The 17842-nt window shown below is 38.8% G+C and overlaps 1 protein-coding gene across 3 annotated transcripts in view; it reads left to right on the forward strand.

The window, feature by feature from the left end:
* Positions 1-17842, forward strand: part of SPECC1 (sperm antigen with calponin homology and coiled-coil domains 1) — an 88050-nt gene that overhangs the window by 62025 nt on the left and 8183 nt on the right. For all 3 annotated transcript variants that reach the window (XM_085301267.1, XM_085301268.1, XM_085301269.1), the window contains 2 exons: positions 1604-1754; positions 2746-2848. In XM_085301267.1, coding sequence (XP_085157393.1) covers positions 1604-1754; positions 2746-2848 — 254 coding nt within the window. The remainder of the gene's footprint in view (positions 1-1603; positions 1755-2745; positions 2849-17842) is intronic.

Consider the following 17842-nt stretch of genomic DNA (forward strand, 5'->3'; position numbering starts at 1 on the left):
AGTCCCAAAAATCRTTCATTGGATGCCTGTCTGATTGGTGTGGCTATTTACATTTGAGACATTTGGGAGAAACTTATGAAAACTCCTCATAAATCTGATGGAAAGAGGAGCTAGAAGAATCATAAACACATGGAATATACAGTGGAAAACCAAAAAAGACAGGAAAGTAGCTTTCTATACTGCATTCAAATGACAGAAGGGTAATATATCAAAATATTCATACACAGAGTGCCTGTGTATGCTTCTAAAGAAGCTCACCTGGTTTGGAGGTGAGGGTCTCTCTTTGCGTGAAGTCTAATGTTTCTATTTCCCATTTTCCAGTATGCAGTGGTTTAAAAATACGCTATGTGCTACTTCTTGTTTGTTATGGATTCATTGTGCATAAAAAGGAAGGATAGGGGAGTGGAGGGAAGGATGATCCTGACTGAGCAAGGTGTATGCAATCCAGCACAACAAAGTTCTGCCCAAGCTCCAGTTACTGGACTGAAAACAGAGTCTCCTGGAACTTGATTCTGTCCTTTTCCGTCTCGACTCCTTAGTAGATGGGAACCTAACAACCCTTTCTGCTGTGCTTGAGAAGGTGCAGAACTGCCTATAGCTCTCAGCAGTTGCAAATGCTACTTTTATTTTACCACTTTCAGGAGTCAAAGCAARGGCAGCTGCACACCTATGGTTACCATACTGCATTAGAAAGGATGTGTTTATTTCAAAACTCACTCCTGCTGAGAAGAAATTTAGGACTGATTCAGTGATACCAGGCATTGCTGAAGCTGAGATGAGGAGAAAAAAGTTCTACATTCAATTAATTTCTGATACAAGCTCATACTGTGCTGGCCACCAATACTGGTTTGTTGACAGTTTGTCTACAGAAAAGCAGCAGCCAACTTTTCCTGTGTTATTCACCATTCTACCTTATGACTGATATGTGTGGAGAGATAATTTGATCTCCATGATGTCTTTGTCCTCTCTGTGAAGACTTAGTATAAATAGAACCCATATTGATAAATTTTTTTGATTTATTTATACATTTGTATAAACATATGCACATTATTACATATATATTATATATAAAATAAAAAAAGCAGATGCAGCTGCTAAGAATGTATTGCAATTTCTCAATGTCATGTTAGATAGGATGCCAAATATCAAGCGATAATAAATGCTTTTTACTGCTGCCTTGATCTGGGTTGTATTCTAGAGGTAAAAGGCTTTCTTGTTACAGTTATATTAATGGCAGAAAAAAAAATTATTATACTAGGGCTGGTCAGTCATCTGGTGAAGATATTTGGGGATCAGCTTTTGAACCTTTAAGTCTGTAGATTTTGGTATTTCCCCTCATTCACCTGAGGCCCTACCCCCCAGCAGGAGTATCAATCACAGGAAACTAGGCAGTTTGTACTGTTGAAATCATCAAAGCCATTCCTTGTTATGATCACCTCTAATCTGCTCAAGGTTTCCTAGCCCCATGTGTGTTTAATGAACAAATGAGTACGTTTGTTTAGAATCAAAACAACAGACTACATATTGTGTGCTGGGTGGCAGGACAGTGATTAATCAAATTCCTCAGACTGCAAACTGACAGCTTTTTTTTTAATTCCCACAGACCTTCTGAAGGGGAGAAATGAAGAGCTGAAACCAGACCATTACCTCCGCAAAAGCCCCTCCCTGGAATCCTTGAGCAAACCTCCTATGGCCTTCAGCAGCAGAATGCTTGCTTCTACCCCCAGCAGCTTGAAACCCCAAAGCAAACTCAGGTACCAACTCAGCTGGCTGGGATAAACAGTGTGCTGGAAAGATTGGCAACATTACCTGGCACTGAGATAAATGTTCTAGTCTAGTTGACCGCTGTTACTAGAAGAAACACTGCTGGTTACTCTGTCCAGTGCCTTCCCAATCAGACAGATGTGTTCTGAGTTACCAGGCTGTGAGCTATGTCAGGTCCAAATATCAAAATTCAGATGATAATAACCACAATTATCTATAAAAGGAGCAATCAATATAAACTGCAGATAGCAATTTTTCAGAAGCTACTTAACTGTTCTGTTCCAGAATCCTGTCATACACTAGTGGTCAAACCCCACTATTGTAATGCAGCTTTGCATATAGTTGTGAGTTAAAGCTAAAAGCTTTTCTTCTAAGGGAAAGCTGAAGTATGAATTTAGACACACAATTTTCTTCTGCYTTCTTTCCTCTGATCTCCACCATTACTCCCAAAAACAGAAGCTGTAGGTGGAGACAATGCAAGTGTTTTGATTATTGACCTTTAACTGTCCTCTGGGCCTTAGCTGCAATGCGGTTTCCAAATTTTACCATTTATTGAAGAACTCATTCTGCAGCAGCTTAGTTGGGTGTGAATTTGTAGTTTCATATTCTTTAGATAGCTTCTTTCAACTGTTCACCCTAAACCTCAGTTTTCCTTGTGTAAAGCAAGGAGATTACTTGAAAATATAATGTGTAAATCTGATGAAAGTAACAGCAGAAATGCTGGGTTAAAACACATCATCTAGGGGTCATATTCTCAAGTATCCATGTACTGCTGCTTTTTTTGGCTGTCTATATGCAGTGATGCCAACTAATTTGTCTCATCTGAAGACAAATATAGGAATGTATGCTCTGAAAGTTATCACAGTTAGGCTTCCATTTAGATTCTGTAATGCTGTCCTGCTTTGTCATAGGGATATGATTTACAAACTGGAAAAGAAAATAGAGGCATATTTATCTTCTCTCTTATCCTTCCCTGGATAGTGTGGAAAGAAAGGACCCATTGGCAGCCCTAGCCCGGGAATATGGTGGTTCAAAGAGGAATGCTCTGTTGAAGTGGTGCCAGAAGAAGACCGAAGGTTACCAGGTAGTCTGGAGAATAATTCATCGTTATCCTATCTGTGTGCAATAAGCAGTGTCATTTCAAAGAATTATGTGTATTTCACTCTGCTGCTGTTTGTATGTTTGCTTCTACTGGACATTTCCAACCTCTTCCTTTCTTCACATTTCTTTAATGCTGCAGTCCCCAGTATTACATAGTCATAAATAGTTCATTTACAAATGCTGAAATACTTGCTGTAACAAAGGTCACTGAAGGTAAGAAACACAGTGTACATGAACAGCAGCTCCAAGGTAGGCATCAATTTTAGAAACGCTGTTTTAATATTTTTTTTTCTATAGGCTTCTGTGCTGTGCCATTGAGTGCTTTTTCCTTAGTTACTTCTGTAAAACTGAATAAATATTTCCTCCTGTGGCCTTTATCAAATACAGCTTGCTGCTTAGGCCCAGGTCTTTGTAATGAGCTGGAGCTCATTTGTACAAAACAAAATTTGACTGCTTAAAAATATGTCATTTCTTTGCTGACGGATTTTCACTGCCAAACAGGCACAACGACTCAGCCAGTTCACGTATGGCCGTTGCTGTGCTCATCCAGCTCTAGCTGGTGTTTGTATACAGTTGAATTAGACCTTTGGCCTTACTYGTAACAGAGCTGTAGCTGGCAGTTATAGACAACAATTCATCCTGTGATATATGCCGGGTGTGCAGGATATTCTTGGTTTAATATAATGTTGAGATTTTTCTTTCTTAAGAATAATATTGTTTGTTACTTAGAGCAGAAGACAAAAGCATTTGTCACCACATGATATGCACCCTGGAACAAATATTTAATAAAAGCAGAGTCCATCTTTTAAAGTAAATAATGATTTTTTTTTCACAACTAGCTCATTATGAAACACTGACTATACTGGGTAGGAGTTTGGAAGAAAAAGTTTATTCCTTTAAATAAACTGATCCAGAAAAGTTTAAGAGTCATATCATAGCAGTGGCGTATTCATTTGACTCAAATGTCACAGAAGGATGGATATCAGAGAAGGCTCTTGACTTTATACACATTGTAGGAGCAGTAAATCATGCATTATTGCCTGAAAGGCTATAATGCTGTCCCCTAAAGTTGTGTCTCCTGTGCTGTGTTGGATTTATACATACTTGTGCCTCAATTTCTAAAATTCTCCTGGTCTTGGTTTAGAAGGGGTGGGGGGAACATTTCTATCCAATTCTCAGAAAATGATTCATGAAATACACCTTTTCCAAATCTGACTTCCGTTAATCTGGCAAATTCATCTCTTGAGTAAGAATTTCTCCCTACAGGGTTGTCCACTTTTGTTTTAAGTGTCACCTATGATGAGCTTCCGCCACTTCTTTTAAACTAGTCTAGCTTGTCAGAGTTCACTGTTTGAAGCAATTTTTGAAAGGCAGCCTATCATTTCCTTCCTCTGATTACATCCAAGCAGGACTAAGAGTACAGCTTTCAGAAGTTACTATGTGGCTTTGCAAATACATAGACCTCCTCTGATTCTGCAAGTACCAAACAGGCACCAAGAGTGACAAGTATTGTCTCCCTGATAGAAAAGAGAAGGAGTTTTGTTTTTCTATGCTGAACCCAAGTAGTGGGGCCAACTGTGTATCAGATAGCAGGCCACCCAGGAGGTATGCAAGGCAGTCTGGGTCTATTTGTTTTTCCTCTTGTTATTAGCCTCTAGAGCAAAATATGTCCGTGGTTCAGAGGACAGTGGAAGTCTTAGCTTTATGTGTAGTGATACACATAAAGTATCAACAGGAGTGATGTTGTTACAGACATGACTGTCCAGATGACATCTAAAAAAAAAGCCGTGTCATTTTGGTTCTTTGTCTGAAGAGGCTTTTGTTCTGTTGCTGACTGTCCTCTGTCATTACTGTTTTTGAAGAAGCAGAATGAATTTTCTGCAATTTTCAGAAAAAGCAGGTATAGCATTGGCAAAAACTGCGTGAACCAAAAGGAGTTCAGTCTGGAAGGCAGTGGAGGGCTTTATTGCCCAGAGTAAAAGGTCTTGGAGCAGAGATTAGACAGATGAACAAAAGGACAAACAATGCTATTGATTTATGGTGAGAGTCTCGCTGCTCTATCATCACTCTTTCATCTAGAGGCATTATCTGTTGGACATTCCTCCTCAGATTCTCATCCCCATCATGCTTTTTGCAGTACACTCACTAACTCTTCTTGAACTTGCTTTTCTCTGACCCTTGCACTCTCATGATAGGGCTGATATCAAGCTCCACAGGGAGTTTTTATCATTCTTGAGTACAAAGAGCTGGAGTGGAGTAAAAGAACATCAGCCTCCTTCCTGCCTTGGCTGCTACACTGGTGGGAATGRAGTAATGAACTTCACCAAGCAGAACCGTGGTGATGTGCATGTGACTTCTTTTCTGTATGTGATACCCATGCCTATGAGGTATGCAAACCCCCAGTACACTCTGTTTTGTTCTTTCTGACATGAAGCCCAGAACCACAGGTAGCTTTGGGTGCCACCGTTTTCAGCTCCATAATGCAATGGAATGAGAAGAAAAGATGTGCCACTTCGCTGCCTCACTTTTCAGTGAGATTGTGTATTGCCCTAAAGGTTTAGTATGAATCTTTCCACAGTTCCTCGTTTGAGTGTTTGAGGAAGAGGGAGATTCCTTTTTGTCTGAATTCTGGAGATATCTTGCTTCATCAAGCAGTATGAACAAAATGGATTAGAGTAACAGATTCTCTCAGTAGCAGCTACCATCCATGTCACAGATTCACTGAGGAAAGCTGGATTAATGACCTAGGAGAGTATCTGGGGATAAGATCTAGGGACCAGTGCACAAGGCTCCACTTTTTAAATGCTTTAATCCATACAAGGCTTATACTATAGATAGAAATTTGCATCCTGCTAATGGCATATATCTTTTGCATTGACTACAGTGGGAACATTCCCCAGCTTTGAACTTCAGTGCCATCCCCGGGAGGAAATCTCATAAAACATGAGAGAAACATTGGACGGGGATGAGAGAAGTGCAACTCAAATGATTAGTGGCCTGGAGGGTTAGATTTGTTAAAAAAAAAAAAAAAAAATCAATGAGTTTACAGTAACTGAGGGGAAACATGAAAAAATCTATATGTCTCTAATCTACTATGGCATTTCTAAGAGAAAGAGGAGAAAGAATAATTGTTTAAAAAATGAAAATAGAAGGACTGAAAGGAAAATAAAGGTGAAGTTAAGTTTAATGACTAGGAGAAAAAAATATGAAAATGAGATCTCATAAACTATGACATGATCTACCATAACAATTTTAGTTGTCGTATTTCAGGGCCTGGGTGAAAYGTTATCTGGCATTTTGGGCATTGATTTTGAATAACTATACAGAGCAGGATTTAAAAAATCTCAACAGTAAAAAGAATTATAGTGAAATAAGGCTTTGAGCTCAGTGGCTTTCTGCAGAACTTTCTGGAGGAAAATCTCCAGATGAAAAAAACCCTCTTCATCTAATGTATGTTCATCTATAGGAATTGTAGACTTGCACATGGTCTCTCTTGCTAGACATGAATAGACTGTTCCTTCTGCCTCTCTGAAGTTGTTGACATCATGATGTGTAATGTAGGGTGATGAGATGACCAGACTTGTGAATTGCTTTTGTGGCTCTGGATTTCAATTACCACAAGACCTTTCAACCACAAAGCCTGCTGAGAGTAAGTTATTTATGTTAAAATAGCTTTTTCTCTGTTGTTCTGTTTTTTTTCCATCTATTTAAAAAGGTTATACATCATAGCAGCAGTGTGAGTTAGAAATTGTGTGCTTCTTTTCTAATAGGCTCTGTTCTCATGAGTCTTAACTCCTGGAAACTGTTGAGAGTCATTCATGTTGCATTATCACCTTCCATAATCATATCATTAGTGACTGTGGTGTTATTTAAGTGCCCTGGTTCTGCTTGCTCTCTGTAGAGACCGTTTGTCAAGAGGCTAAAGCTCTTTAGATTGAATCTATTACTATCCACAGATGTATTGTGAAAACACAGAACATCAAGAGGCACTTAACCCATGGTCATTAGAACTGAGGATTATGGTTTGTGCCACACATACCTTCTCCAAACAGGGGAGAGGATTGCTTCCATGTTAATGAATATGGATTGCTTAGAAAAACTGTTTTCACATTTTTTCCAGTGACTAGACAGCCAGCCTATAGCACAGAGAAAAAGAGAATGTGAAACTGACTCTTTTCTCCAGTGGTTATTCTTTTTATCAAAGTTATGATTGGTTTAACAGGACCCATCTGGAATCTACTTCTTGAAGAAACACCRTCTTTTATAATAAGTTAAGTATAAATGCAGTTGTCTTAAGTAGAGGAATGCTAAATAAGAGGAGTCAAGAAATGCTCTAAAATTGACAAAGGGGAAATGGCTGCTATAACTCTGAAGATTTTTATATTTTGCATCTCTACCTGTGCATTCAAGCCATTACACTACGTTGTCTCCCTGAACGTGACGGTGTCAGTGCAGCTTCTTGTGGATAGTGGCAGCGGACATCCTCAAGAGAAGAGGCGTTGCTCCCCAAAAGCACTAACACCAATCTGAGATGACTGTTAATTGTCTTACTGGTATTTGTGGGACCAGCCTAAGATCAGATTTGTCAGTATCTGGAGGAATCTCAACAGCCTGCAGAAGCTACTAACCAGAGCAATCTTTAGCCTGGCTTTCTTGTCATAGAAGTTGATTCTGGAAAAAGTAATTCCTGTAAAATTTTCTGCATGAAATACTCTTGCAGCTATGAGCAAAGCTTGAAGAAAATGATTTATTTGTTTCAGGGCCTTACTTATAGTCACTTGACTTTGAAGTAGGTCCCAGGAGCACTGTGCAGTTTCAGAAAGTCTGCTTAGAAGTATGCTGGAAATATTTTGAGGTCAATACTCTCAGACATTGTATTGTCTTCCATTTGTTTTGTTTAAATTAGCGAAGTATGAAAATCGGTATACCCAGCAGTTCTGAACATTTCTGTCATTCTGTCTTTGCTACATATATTTATAAAAGTACCTTTCCTGTACAGTGCTTCAGCTAACTATTCTAAAAGAGGAAAGAAAAAAAGCCATACTGAAGTATTCCTATTATTATGGCTATTCCAACCTTTAGAGACAGAAATCGGAAACAGTTTACTTCCAAACTTAACCTAAAATGCATTAAGTGTACTTCTGAATGCTCTTACTACTAGAAGCATTAGCCTCTTATATCCGACCATGCGAAGGTCAGTGTCTCTTCACTGTGCCACATTCTGTGTATAGCAAGGATGCGAAAGCTTGGGGAGGAAAATAAAGGCTGTGTTGGTATTTGCTGTTTGTCAAATAATTATAGAAGAAACTGCTTAACTAGTGGTTTGGCAGTGAATATGTAAAACTTTTTACCCTTTTAAATCCAGTTAAAACTCAGACTAACAGTAGGTTTTTGTTTATGAATTTATGGCTTTCTTTTTCTCCCAGGAACTTTCATACCTGTTCTTTTTTGTAGTGGTCAGTATTTTCTCCGTATCTTCTCCATTCTCAAGCTCTATTCCCCTGCTTTCTCCCATAGTCCATGTGTTTTTTTGGCTGGTTTGCTGGCTGGATGAGTTTTGGTGCATTTAAAAATATACGAATCTCAAAATTTGTACATAAATATTTGTACATAAAAAGATGTACAAATGGCCAAGATGAACAAATGCAGGCTGGTGAGAAGGTAACATCTTCCTGTTGGTCAAGTAGTCATAGAGCCCATGCTCCTCATTAGAGAGATCAGCTGCCTCTGCCCCTAGGCCACTAGCCAGGATGMCTGTTTCTTGGCTGCTAGTGGACCAAGCAGTTGTATTCGGAGACAACAATTTATATAGGAGATCTGAAAATGGCTTCATGACTGGTTGTACGTTGATGTGTCATGCTAGAAGGTTTCTTCCTTACACTGTGAACTAAGAGCTATATTTAGAAGCAAGTCAGTCATCTCTTTTGTTTGTCCTTACTGCGAGTAGCTGACAGTAACTTTTCTACTTAAACAACTACTGTCTCAGTATTTTTTGAATCTAGACTCAACACTTTTTGCCTCACCTCAGTTATGCGTCATCTTGGACCATAGAGAGCAGACAGGGGCTATATTGCAAGCAGTACCAGTGTCTTCAGGATTGGTCCTCAGGCTGGCAGTCTTAGTAAGGAATCAGGGAGCTTGATGGGACAAGAAAGCAGAATCAGCCTTCTCAACCTCCGAACCTGGGAAGGATATAATATGTAGGACTTAGTTTATAACCCAGTTAAACATTTCCTTTGACATTAACATAATAGAGCTTAGTTGTAAAGTCTTGAGTAACCAAACACAGCTGTGCACTGTCCTAAAGAAAGAAAAAAAGAGTCCATTTCTTTCTTAATCGCAAGATGTGCATTTGAGTACTGTAGCAATTCTCTTACCCTTTTCTACAATACTTTGTGTCATCAAGAAGCAAAAACTGTTTCAATACACTCCAAAGTTGTGTCATACTCTTTCTCTAAAAGCCATATTAACCAGGTTTCTACCTTACTGTATAAGTAATCGTGAGAAGTAGTTAAACAGTGACATTCCACAATTCAACTGTAACACAGAGGAGTGGATGTACAAGTTTTCTGGACACCTTTTCAGGTATGGCCTTTCAAGCAGCAAAGATAGGAGGTGAATCCATCTGCTGTTGCAACAATTTATGTGCAGCCTGGAAAGGCTGGATTCCCACAGTACTGTGATCTTGTGTGCTAAAGATCAGCAGCAAAACAAATATCTTCTGGTTTATGTGATGTGGGTGAAGAAAAACACTGAACAAAACCCCTCTAGAGTTAAGCGGCAGCCATCCATTCATTGTTACGCAGAGTTCATGGCAGAGTCACTCTCTTCTGTGGAGGAGTGTGAGGTCTCCCTTCTGCCACAGGAGCCTGCGTACTTGAAGTTTGAGGTTGTTGGCTAGAGCCTGCAGAGTAATGAGGAAAAAGCTCTCTAGCTTGGTGTTTACCAAGACTGTTAATGCAAACGTAGTTCTTCTCTGATGAAGTTACTGTAAAGGACTATGTGCTAGCACATCTATTCTGGTAAGAAGGTGCATGTGCTTATTACTGCATCCACACTAGTTGTAGCATTATGACAGTTAGAAGGGGGATATATGTGCAATACTTTTTTCMCAGGAAGTTATTTGTGTATTCTGTGCATTTCTGAGAATTGGGTGACGTGTCTGGCTCTCTTTGTATTTCTTTTTTGCAATAAATTTTAATTCTGTGAAGAGGATACTGACTTCAGGGGAAGTTTTCTGATCTGTGCAAAAATTTAAGGGCGTTAGTGGTAGCTATTGAGACAAGAGGGTTTACTTTGTGTTTAAATAAAAATTGACAATAAAGTGATCAGGAATTTTACTCCCAAGTCTGCTTTGGACTGGCTCTTTGGCCTTAGCAATCTTGCATAACATCCTTGCCCTGATTTCCCCAGCTGTTAAATAGTATCTTACCGTCTCATTGGGTGATGATAAGGTTCACTAACATTTGTAAGATGCTTTAAGACACTCTGATAGAAGTGCAAACTTGTTGGGTTTTAATTACTGCAAATATGGGCTTAAAATTTCAAGATATTCTCAGTTCTTTTCCAGAATATATATTTTTTTCTTTTTCTAAGTAAAAACATTTATATGAATCTGTACATGCAGTTTCTCTGTATGTCCCAGCTGGATCCAGGGTTGGCTTTAGAAAATAAATATAGAAACCAAATCATGGCATGTTGGGAGTAATCAGGTTAATTACCAGTGTGCGAGCCCTCTTCATATTAATGCCAATGGATAAACATGCTTCTCCAGTGTAGCCAAATAACTTGAGCCAAGTTCTACCTTTTTCACACAGGGGCTTTATCCTGTAAATAAATACAAATCTTTCAATTGGAGGGATAAATGTCCATGCAGCGCTCTCATGCGTAGCTTTCTGTCCTGCTGGGTAATTTTAAAAATAGCATTTACATGCTGTCCATCCCAAAGTCCAAGACGCCTTCCTCGTGTTGCCTGGATGCAATGACAATCAGTGAAAACACTGAATTGATTGGTCACCAACTGGAACAGATCCAAACCATGAATTTAACTGGGAGGGAGCAGAGCCCTGCTGCCTGTTCCATGAATATCCTTTGCTGTTGAAACCTCACCCCACCTTGTCTCCATCCTTTACTGAGAGCTGGCAGGAGTCTGCAGCTTACCGCTCTGCCCAGGAATTCCAGGACACAGCTAATCTCCGCACTATCAGTACAGATAATTAGAAATAACTGTTGAAGCAGTCAGAGTGGTCATTAGCAATTCTGCACCAGGGCTCCAGGCAGGAAGTAGCTGTGCTACTGTCTTGGACACAGAGGGGAGCTGGTTCCTCCCCCTCCCTCGCTCCCTCCTGCTTTCCCCAGCCTGTCCGTGTGGTTCTCAGAGCTCTGCTGCTGCATCTTCAGTCGTGCAGCCATGGGAGTGAAGGAACACGGCCCAGTCTGTTTCTTTGTGGCATTCAGCGGTGGTGTCATTTATACAAATGAGTTGATGAGAAAATTGATTAGAAGTGTTAGTTGTGTAGCAAGCAGTGAGGTGACTTTCAGCAGGTGAGCAAAAGAAGTATAATTTATACTTGAGAGTGGAAAAAAGAAAGATAACAAAAATAAGAACTCATCAAAATCACATGGATTTATTACAATAAACCCACTGTTGCCAGACCTCATGCTCCTGCTAGTTCTTGGTCATGCTATGTAATCCACCTTTGGTTCTATATGTTTGTATAAGAAAGAGCTAGCTCTCTGTGAGATCAACCTTAACCATTCTCTCTCTACTTCAAGCAAAAGCTGTGTTGTAAAGTGATAGATTAAAACCTTAAATGAGGAATATGTACAACAATTTATTATTTACTTAACTTTTAGTGAGACCTTTGAGGTAAGTGACTTAGCGATGATAATGTTTTGACAGGGTAATCTGCATTCAAAACAACACATGCATTTGCCAGGAAAGACATAAAAAATCAGTATTTGTTATGTGCACTGTGCTAGCAGCTTCTCTGAAGCTTCTTCTCTGTTCACCAATACTTGTTTTCATTTTAGAAAGGTGGTCTTTGTATGTTACAATGCAAAGAAAACCTGAAAATTGTGAACCCAGTATAGTGTGAACAGGATTCAAATGTTTGTCAGTCCCCACAGTGCAATAGACCTGGTGGGCATGATCACCTCTTGCTCCTTGTGAATRCTGTAGCCAACTGATTTATGAGGACTGAGTGCTTTTGCCAAAGAATATAGTCATAAGCTCACTTTTAAATGTGTTGTCTGTGCTAAAAAGACTTATTAATTTACACTCACTGAAGTAAATGATAAATGGTAAACCTGAGGCAACATCTGTGGCAGCAGTGGAACAAGTAGCAAACAGAACCTAGGAATGTGATGGGAAATGGAGTTTCTTTATAAATAGGAATGCAGTAAATGCAGTAACCTTTTAAAGTGCTGGCAGATTTATTTATCATTTCACTGTGCTATAATTGCATAATTTAACAGTATTTTCACATAGCATGTTATGTTATGTGAGTTATGTTGTTTCATACGCATATAATCAGCAATAATATGCATTACTTACTGACATGCCTGGCAGAGGCATTAGAAATATGGATGATGGAAAGAGAAATACAAAGTTTTGAAGAAAGGTTAAAACAATCCTTACAGAGACTCCAGCTGCCTGAACCATTCGAGCTAGGGATATTAATACAACCGAGAGGGTAGGAGGTCATTTGGCTTCCTTCCCAATCTTGGCTAGCCACTTAATCTCTATACAATAAACAGTATTGCTGTTCCACAAGTTATTCTAGATTTTTTTTTTTTATCAAAAGGCATGAGTTTATCATGTATCCCATTTAAGAGAAAAAGATTTGTAATAGAATTCAGAAAGGTTCCTGGTAGTAGATTGTGCTAAATCTGATATGCAAATCATTTTAGACTTGCAGCTACCCATTGAAAATAGCTGTGTGCAATTGTCCAAGTCATCTGGGTGCACCTTGTAATTACAGAGGAATCCAGGCAGTCTTTAATTTTAAACATTCATGCCTTTCATCTGTATTAACTGGGCCTGACCACACTTCTAATTCCCCCATATTTCCAATAGATTGCCCAGACATTTCATATCTTTGGTGGAACATTTTAGACACACTGGAGTGTTTTATTAGCTCAGAAGGTTAGATCGTGCTATGAGGAATTGTAGCTTCTTCACTTTTTCTGCTTCTCAAGAAGAGTTTAGAATTTGCATAATGGAAGTTAAGAGCTTGTATGCTTCCTTTGGTAGAACTTCTTTGGCTAAAGCCCACTAACATGTCCCCCATCATTGTGCTGAATCCAAATTAGATTTACAGTTTCATGCAGCTATTGTTAAAGATGGATGGATGGAGATAATACTTGGGAGTGGCTTTTCAAGGTACCGCGATCAGATTTTGCATTAGAAAGATCAGAGTTCAGATTTGCAGAGATGTGATTCATAAAAGGGAGGTTCCTTTCCAGACATCTGTTTCTAAATAAAACTACTTGAAAACACTGTGCTGTAAGACTGTTGGTCTGTGAAAGACATGTGGGCCACTAGTTAGTGATAAGAAAGAAGAGCTGCAGAAAGCTGAGCCAATTAAGAGGGAACTGCTGTTTAAAACAAGACAGTTCCCTTTGGTTCATTCAGTATATTTATTTCAACTAGTTTTGCCTTCAGTGTATAGGTTTATATTCTGCCTGGGATGGACCTTGATGTTTAGCCACTCTGTCTTGTTCTCATTATGCCTTTCCGTATCAGTGGCTTCTGAATGACAGTAGGACATGTTGCGTGTTTTGGTCGGGAGAGAATGATGCTATAGTCGTGTTTATTGCAGACTTTCTTCCACAGACTTCTAGTGTAACTTCAAGCTGATTCAAGTCTATAATTTATGTTTCTGGGTCTTATAGAGAGAATTATGACTCAGAAGGCCATTGCTGTGAGCACAGTCTACTATCTGCTTAGCAGGAATATGTCATGGCAGTATATTAACATACTTAGGCTGTAGTGAAAAGCATATGATGTCATTGTTGTTTTTTACTAAAGACTTAGAGTCAAAGATCTCTAGTGAAATCCAGTGGGGTGGTTGTTTTTTCCTCAGATAAACAAGGAATTGTTTTTAGTGAGAACAGATCACACAGATTTCCTTGTATGTCTTTACCATGGCTCTCATAGCGCTCAGTTATCCACAAGCAAAGGTCTTGTTCCTGGGGTGGGGAACTAAGGTTAATGACTTGCAGGTGTTCAGTGTCATTTAGACTTGGCCTGCCACTAATATCATAGATAATACATTTGCTCTCTAAATAACATTGCCTGCATTTTTTTTAACTTTGCTTAATGTTAGGTACTTTAATATTCATAGAGGTGAAACATACTGAGTATTTCTGTATTTTCAGGTAACTTGGCTCCCTGTTTTTTCTCCCAGATTCCAGTCTCTGATCATACCCAGTGCATGCGTAGTAGTAGTTCATTCATTAGCTCTCTTTTGAAATGAAGAAGCTAGTTTTGTTGACAAGAAACCAGGCACTGCTCTGGAAACAGTTTGGTCTGGAGACCAGCCCTGTAGGTGGTATGGACACCCCCTGGCCAGATTTAGTTCCATTTGCCCTACACCATCCTCTACCACTATCCCAGCAGGCCTTACACCCTCAAATCTTCCTATGTTCCTTTTACCACTCCACAGGACATACAAAGATGCTCATGTTACCATGTTGTAAAAACACTCCTCTTTTGGCTTACAACAAGGCTTTCATGTTCTTTCAAGATTTTCAATTGAAAAATAAAACCACACACAAAATAACTGTCTTAGCACTACCACAGAAGACCTAGGTCAAGTGCTATGTAATATGGATGTGATATGTCTGCACCAAAGAAAGCTCTAGGAATCTTGAGCTGTGAGCTACTTGGGACCCCTTGGTCCATGGGCCATGGATTGATCCTGATGCAAATAGCAGCGTAGAACCACTGACAGACAACATACTAAAGCTAGATATTGAGATTCTAGTGACTATGAGACATGTTATGACCATAAGTTTGCAAATTTTCTACTTTCCCAAACCATCATTATAGCTCAGTTTGATCTGCAGTCCCCATTCTATTTTCCTGTTTATTCCTACATTTGTTCTGCATACACTATGATGATACATCTTCCACCTAAAGTGTGCCATCCTATACAGTTTAACTTCTAGATGTCTCATCAGAAGCTTCATGCTGTTGTTCAGAGCTTGGGTCGGGGGGGAGATTGTGCTGTAAGACACTAGGAGCTAAAGAGGAATCACCCAACTCTCCATCCAGTAGTTTGGAGGTGTACATTAACAACCTCCACGTATACAAATAGCTCCCGCATATTCATGGACTGTGTGCTCAAGAATAGGGAGGTGTGGCAGAAAGACTGGGACGGACTTCATTGCCAAAATAATCAAAAGAAGTGAATAGTTTCCAAGGTGTTTGTTCCCTAAATTGTTGTTTTGTTTTGTTTTTTTCCTGGCTTCAGTCGAGTCAATGATCTCCAAGAAATCAGAGTGCTTCTATTTTGAGTTAATTCCTCTTGGTGGGGGGTAATAGAGAGGTAATGCAAATAAAGTTGCTATGTAGCAAAACACAGGAGATCACTTCCCGTTTACTGTGTCCTTATATTCCAAAATAAAATGTTGTCAACAGAGAATGTAAAATGAAATGTCACAGAGGAGTTTATATCATGTATGAAATGGAAATGGATTTGTTTAGAGGAAAAAAATACAACTCACTGCCACTCATTGGGTGTCAGATGGCAACTGAGTGGTTTTAGGTATGTCTAAATGTTTGTTGTTGTATTATTAAGAGAATAGTTGAGTTGTAGCTTGAAACACTGGTTTTAGTTTGCATTTAGGACAAAAATTCAGACTCATGTTTGTTTTCTCCTTTCATGATGACATACTACTTTGCATTAGTTTTCATATGTGGTTTAAACATTGTCAGTAGAACTTCATCCTTGAACTCTTGCTTATTTGTAAGACATGGATCCAAGAATTACCAAAGATGACTAGCTGAAAGATCAATCTGGAGACGTGAGGATTTTTGGAGCATACTTCTGATTTTATTACAGACTTCAGCACCTTGCACCTCTTGGTATTTTTAGATTGGAGGAGAAGAATAGTCTTAGGTATAATTAAATCTACAAAGCTGAGTGAAATTGATAAAACTGATGCTGGATTAATAAAATACTGTAGGAAGGAGCAGTTTTGTGTTTCATGCCTCTTTCTCATAACAGCATCATGAAAATGAGAATGAGATACAGTGTTCCCACACAAACATGACTTGCCTTTTTGTCTAGTCCTGTTGCTTAGGTTGGTTGTTCCTGCTTTGGTTGTTCCTGCTTCTATGACCTTTGGCAGAGGGTGGGGAAAGTCTCCATTCATTCTCTGTTCCTACCATGCAAGTATAAAATGAAAATATTGGCATTTTTGTGATAGGCTATTTACTGAAAAAATGTATTGGCCTCAGTAAAAACTCTTCAGTAATTTGGCAGTTAATCCTTTACCTATAACTGTGGATTGATAAATAGTATGTATCTTGTTTGTCTCAAACTTCCAGAAGGCTGAGTAATGTAGCTTCAGCCAATTCTGTAATACAAGGTTGTACTTCCTAGTGCAACTTTGTGGCGTAGGATAAAAACAAGACAGTTTTGAGCGCAAAATACTTTCTTCTTTGTGATGGTATTCAACTGCTAGGTCTCTTTTCTTTTATCTCAACTGAATGATGCTAATAGCCCATAATACAATATGGTGGCTGATGCAGTGCAGTAATGACTACTCCTGATGGTCTACATTCTGAACCTATTAGATTTGTAGATCTGTTACAGCCAGAGATATTTTAATCTCTAAATTTCTGTACTACTTTAATTTGAGTCATGTTTTGTTAGACATTTTATTGCTAATCTGAAATCTTGTCTGACTGAACAAAGTCCAGATTTGATAACTAATAATTGAGGCATCATAAGTGAAGAACATATGCTAAAGTATTTGCTGTCTAGGTTTTAGTGTGCCTGCATTAGCTTTTATATGAAAGATGCACTAAAAGCTTTATATTTGGGTGAATTTTGAAGGAAACTAACAAAAAGTGGGTTTTTTGTTTTTTGTTTTTTGTTTTTTTTTTTTTAAAGTGGCAGAGTCTGAGTTCAGTTCAGTAATCTTTGTTATTTTAAAGGAGATTTTTTTAGATGGGCTGATTTAAAAACATCAGTTTTTGATTCTGTAGACACTATAATCCACCTGTTGGCCATATGATGCTCTGGGCTCTACTCTACCCAATACATAATTAAAAAAAAAATTTTTTTTGTTCAGCTAATTCCTTAGTATGAAAGCTTCATTTTCTCTGTGTGCTCGAGTGTACTCCTGTATTAGGTTATGTGACTAGCAAAGAAGAATACCACTGTAGTGGTAACAAAAATGCAACTATTTTAGACCATTTCTCAGGAATGGTCTTTTTGCTGTCTTTATCACAGTTCTGTTGAAGGTGGCAGTGGCAGAAGTATTACTACAGACAAGTCAGAGAGTTTTCTAGTTCAGCTCCAGGGTTTCAGTGGGGTGCTCCCTAATGTATCTATACCCTCTGAAATATTGCTTCCTCCAGCAAACCTAGCACTGCTGACATATTAGCAAATGTGTGTAAACAAGGCTTAAATGTTCTATTTGTTTCTGTTCTGTAAGGATCTTGTATTGTACCTGTTACCAGAGACATTGTCACCTTTATTTGTCAGTGAAGAGTAATAGGAACATAAGCATCAGGAAACCTCTGTTCTCTTTTCAATTACTTCTAGCTAATTTTGTGAATGAGGGTAGCTGATTAAATCCTGTATCTCAGACTTCCCGCTCTTTTTCTGCCTTTTGTAAAGTGCTCTGTGATGTGCAGATGAAAGATGCCGTGCGTCCGTAAAGAATATGAGAATGCAGACATGCATTCATGCAAATGACTCTGCAAATTATGCACATCTGCCCGGCACTTGGGAAGCTG

This window comes from Rhea americana, unplaced genomic scaffold, assembly GCF_003343005.1.
Source record: "Rhea americana isolate MKP2758 unplaced genomic scaffold, rheAme1 scaffold_175, whole genome shotgun sequence".
In the NCBI taxonomy this organism is placed as follows: Eukaryota; Metazoa; Chordata; class Aves; order Rheiformes; family Rheidae; genus Rhea; species Rhea americana.